We start from the raw sequence: 4718 nt of genomic DNA on the forward strand, positions 1-4718 counted from the left end.
GAAGGCCTGGCCTATAATAACTAGTGTTAATATTACGATTTCTAATTTCACTGATCGTGGAAAAATGTCTAATTTGATACAATACATGATTTTTCAGTATGGCTGATAACTGGTTTTAATCTAGAGGATATTAATCGGTTTCAAAGCAATAATAGAAAGAAATGGATTCTTTATTTCTTACTTTCTTGATCTTTATAATTAAGTGTATTTAAGTTAAATCCTTTTTTAAAAATTATTAAAATTCTACGTTTTTATTAAGCCTTGTTTTGTAATGAAAATTTCAGAACTTAAATTCTGCCTTTGGTAGGTAGCAAGGAAGGTGGCGAGAAGGGGGAGATGGGAGGATGTGATAGCAGGGCTTAGCTAAGTTGTCATGTCCCTTATAATGTTGTTTAAATATGCAAGTTAAGCTAATATTAAAACCTTACCCATTTCAGATAAAATGGCTAACAAGCTTTTGAAATGTAAAATTGGTCTCTCCATTTTAAATGCAGACCTGGCCAGCCTGGCAGCTGAATCAGAACGGCTGCTGACGTCTGGAGCTGATTATCTCCATCTGGATGTTATGGACGGCCATTTTGTACCTAACCTTACCTTTGGTGCTCCTGTTGTGAAAGTAAGTTTTAATATTTTAAATCAATCTTTTGAGTGTTTTGCCTCAAAGAAAATATAAGTATTGAATTTATGTTGGGTTTTTCTGAAATAATCCTAAGTAAATTACAACTTCTGATGAAGGTGGCAATTTTTATTGGGGATATCTCCCGTAATCTAGTTAATAGGAGTCTAGAATACCATGATTACATAAATCCTTCTTTTCAATCTTTTTTATTGTTGTCGTATAAATGAATATTTTTATTAAGTGTTTGCGTAGCAAGATGAAGGATGTATTCTTTGACATGCACATGATGGTGGCTAAACCAGAACAATGGGTCAAGGATGTGGCTGACGCAGGTACAAACATCCTGTAGAATCTTGGAAGGGAGGGGACATTAGACTGTAAATTACACTATTTCCCAAAATTATTACCAACGTTATTTTATTCGTTGTCTCAAAAACTGCATATCTTTATTGAATGTTGATACGTTGATGCAAAACTAGTTGTGTCCCAAACTTTTGGATTAATAGCTTTAATCTGTAGAATATTGATTTATAATCCATTGTCCTTTCACTTAAAACCTGTTTTTACCTCATTTTTAATTTAATTTTTTTACCCATTCTCCACTGAAATGTTAACTTATAAAATAAGGGATGTTTTTTTTAAAGGAGCTGATCAATACACATTCCACATTGAGGCGACACAAAATCCAGGAGAATTGTGCAGAAAAATCAGGGAGGCTGGCATGAAGGTTAGGCTAGATGTTCTGCTGGATATTTTAAATTAATATTCTTAGGGACGCAGTTCCCTTATAACTAGGACATGTCCGTCCATACATGTTTACTTGCCTTCAGATAGAGAAACGCCTGGCTTTTACAAATCAAGATATTTTTACATTTGTACAAATATCATCACTGGGAGCATTTATTATTCATTAAACCATAATGTAGAAGCCTTGTTAATGCTGCAGTTTAATGCCTGACCTTGTTAAATATTTGGTTAGGATTTCATTTAGTAAAGCTCCTTTAACTTTTAATATTATAAAATTTTAATATAACTTTGATTATTATTATATTTGCCATATTACTTTATTTGTCTTTTCAACTAAACAAAACATTTGATAAAATTGCGCTAAAAAATGCTTTACATTTCAAAGTTAATCATATAAAATCATGGCGATTTTTTAGTCGATTTAACTATATTAAACATAAACCTAGTTTATTCACCAAAAAAATACTCAGGTTCACTGCTGGAAGGCCCTAAATTTACTTGCCCTCATATGTGCATAGTCCCCTTTATCTCAATAAAGTATTCGCTACAACATCTGCTGTGTAGTAAAGGTTGGGATGGGTGTGAAGCCCAACACTGACATCAACGTGGTGGTTGACTGGATTGATCAAGATCTAGTTGATATGGTCCTGGTCATGACGGTGGAGCCAGGATTTGGAGGACAAAGTTTCATGCAGGAATTTTAGAAATATTGTGTACTCATTAAGTAATCTTGTTTTTTTTAAAGCGAAAGTTGTACTTCATCTGTCTATCTATAATACAAAGTAGAACGATGTCTGTCCGTCTGTCTGTCCGTCTGAAGCTTAAGATCTCGGTAACCGCTGGACCGAATGGGCTCTACTCTTCAGGGAATATACCTACTGGTCCTGTGGTGGTTTTAAGATATTTTCTTGTGGGGTGGGACACCCCCAACCCCCCCAAAAACAAAAAATCCCCCCCCCACCTTTTTTTGTTTGCAGGTGATTTCCTTGGTCCTTTTACGAATTTCACCTTAATTTTTTTTGATAACCTCTTGGGGCAAAGCCCCTAGAGGCTAGGAGCGAAGCCGCTAGTTTAATAAAAAGCAGAATAATGTTAAATAAAATAGTTACGAAATCAATGGTAAATAGAAAAAAATGCTTAAAATCTAAAACTACAGGTTCTAAAAAATATATAAATAGAATAGTATACCTAGCTAAATAAGCTTACTGCCTTGTTTTAGTTAACTTTAATACATTACTCTACTAGTTTTAAAATATCTTCATAATAGAATGGAGCCACAATATTAAAAATGCTCAGGACATGATGAGTAAAGTATCATTCATCCGCTCCAAGTACCCTACACTTGACATTGAGGTAAAATTCAAATATTAAAAATGGTCAACCATCTAAATCTAATAGAATAAAATATATTTTGAGATTTAAAGGTATGACAATAGTGTAGGTAAATGAAATGTTTCTTTTTACTATACTGGCGGCTGCACTCGTAGCTTCATAGCTCGGTATTCGAAGGAGCGGGAAGAGCAGAAAAATAGCATAAAACCATCTTTAGAGTTGTATATATATCAATAAAATTATAATAGTCTGAAATCTACCTGCAACCTATTTTTACCTTCCCTAAAATCGAGAGCTCAATTGGCTCAGATTCTATCGCTAAAGCCAAAAAACCTTATTACCATGTCCTTAAAAATTATAAATAAAAATTAAAGATGATTGCAATACTTAAATAGTTCAATTGATTATTTGATTTGGCCTTATAAATGTAATAAAAAATAGCTTTAAGTGAAAAATGGATAAAATGGAAAAGGGAATAAATATAATTAAACGACAACAGACCAAATAAAGAGCCAACTAATAACTTTAAATGATTGTAACTCTAGAAACTCTAAAAACTCTAAATAAACTTTAAAATGTTTGAAGGTTGATGGTGGTGTAGGACCTAACACTATTGACTCCTGTGCTAAAGCTGGGGCTAACATGATTGTGTCAGGAACAGCTGTTGTCAAGAACCCTGATCCTGCAAAGGTTATTGCTGACATGAGAGAAGCTGTCAACAAACAGATTTCATTATATAGCTTATAGATTTTCTAAGTAGTATTTTAGCTGCATCCATGTTGATCATTATATTGAATGTTTATTTTATTAATAGTCATTAGTCACCAATGCATTTGTTTATGAAATGATTAGGCGATAGGCCCGTATGTTTCTTTTGATATCATCATTTATTTTATTATTTTTTCTGTCTTTTACAGGGTTGTCATTTTGGGCGGGCGCTTTTGGGCGGGCAGTTTTGGGCGGGCGGTTTTGGGCCGTCCAATATAAGGTCCTTTTGGGCAGTTTTGGGCAACCCCCTTTTAGGGGGCAGAGAAAAAGGGGAGGGGGTTAAAAAAGAGGGGGAGGCGGGCCTATTTTTTGGGTGATATCCTTATACTAAAGTAACAGGATGTGTGTATGTTTGTTTGTGTGTCTGTGTGTTTGTACCGAAGGATCTCGCTAACCGCTAAACCGATCAGGTTCTCCTAGCTAGGGTAGCTTCTCATAGGTAGCTTCTCATAGGGTAGCTTCTCATAGGTTCTGGGAAGGCTTATAACTATTTTGGGGGAGGGTACCACCAACCTCATAAGACAAATCGCCCCTAGAAAAAAATTACTCCCCCAAAAACTTTTTTAAAATTTTTTTTAAACTAAAAATAAAAATGGGGGGAGGAAACCCACCCCCTCCAAAAAAAAAATTATTCCCCCCCCCCCAAATTTTTTGTTACTTTTTCTTTTCAAATCTAATATAATAATTGGATTATCAAATTTTACTCTCCCCTCCTCAAGTGCCCCTAGAGGCCACTAGGGCCGTAGCCGCTAGTTAACTATATAAATTAGTAAGCTTTTTTGTATCTAGAGAAGAATTTCGCTAACTGCTGAACCGATATGGTTCTCCTTTCAAGTGGAGCTTTTATAGGTCCTGAGATGGTTTTAGGCTATTTTATTTCTAAGAATAAGTCTAGGTATGGTTTTAGGCTATTTTATATCCTTTTTAGATGCTTTTTACGACATTTGCCCAAAAAGGGTGCCCAAAACCACTTTTGGGCGCCCAAAACCCGCCCAGAACCCTTTTGGGCAATTGGGCCGCCCAATATAAAAAAAAGTGCCCAATTCGACAACCCTGGTCTTTTAGAATCCTTCAACGCGCCTTATTACTTACCTATTTTATTTCGCGCGTTTAAAATATAAAAGAGTAATTTTTTGGTAATTGTCATTATTAGCATTAAAAGATGTTTTTTTTTTAAATATGTATTGTTTTTTCACATTTTTAAGTCTGCAATTAAAATGTCTTTGTTTTAAGATTGACACCTAACACATTT

General features: G+C 34.6%; 1 protein-coding gene across 2 annotated transcripts; it reads left to right on the top strand.

Annotated features, from left to right (window-relative positions):
- Positions 1-414: 414 nt before the first annotated feature.
- On the top strand, positions 415-3616 carry Rpe (ribulose-phosphate 3-epimerase). Of its 2 annotated transcripts, none has more exons than XM_080164443.1 (6): positions 415-616; positions 861-951; positions 1264-1346; positions 1936-2064; positions 2666-2719; positions 3284-3616. In XM_080164443.1, the coding sequence occupies exons 1-6, from the start codon at positions 443-445 to the stop codon at positions 3443-3445; spliced, it is 693 nt and encodes a 230-aa protein (XP_080020569.1). In that variant the 5' UTR covers positions 415-442; the 3' UTR covers positions 3446-3616. The 2 variants fall into 2 exon arrangements, with proteins under 2 accessions (XP_080020569.1, XP_080020559.1); XM_080164433.1 differs by having other exon boundaries at positions 1936-2058; positions 2660-2719.
- Positions 3617-4718: the final 1102 nt, after the last annotated feature.

This window comes from Acartia tonsa, chromosome 1 (genome assembly GCF_053477335.1).
Source record: "Acartia tonsa isolate MP-2025a chromosome 1, ASM5347733v1, whole genome shotgun sequence".
Taxonomy (NCBI): domain Eukaryota; kingdom Metazoa; phylum Arthropoda; class Copepoda; order Calanoida; family Acartiidae; genus Acartia; species Acartia tonsa.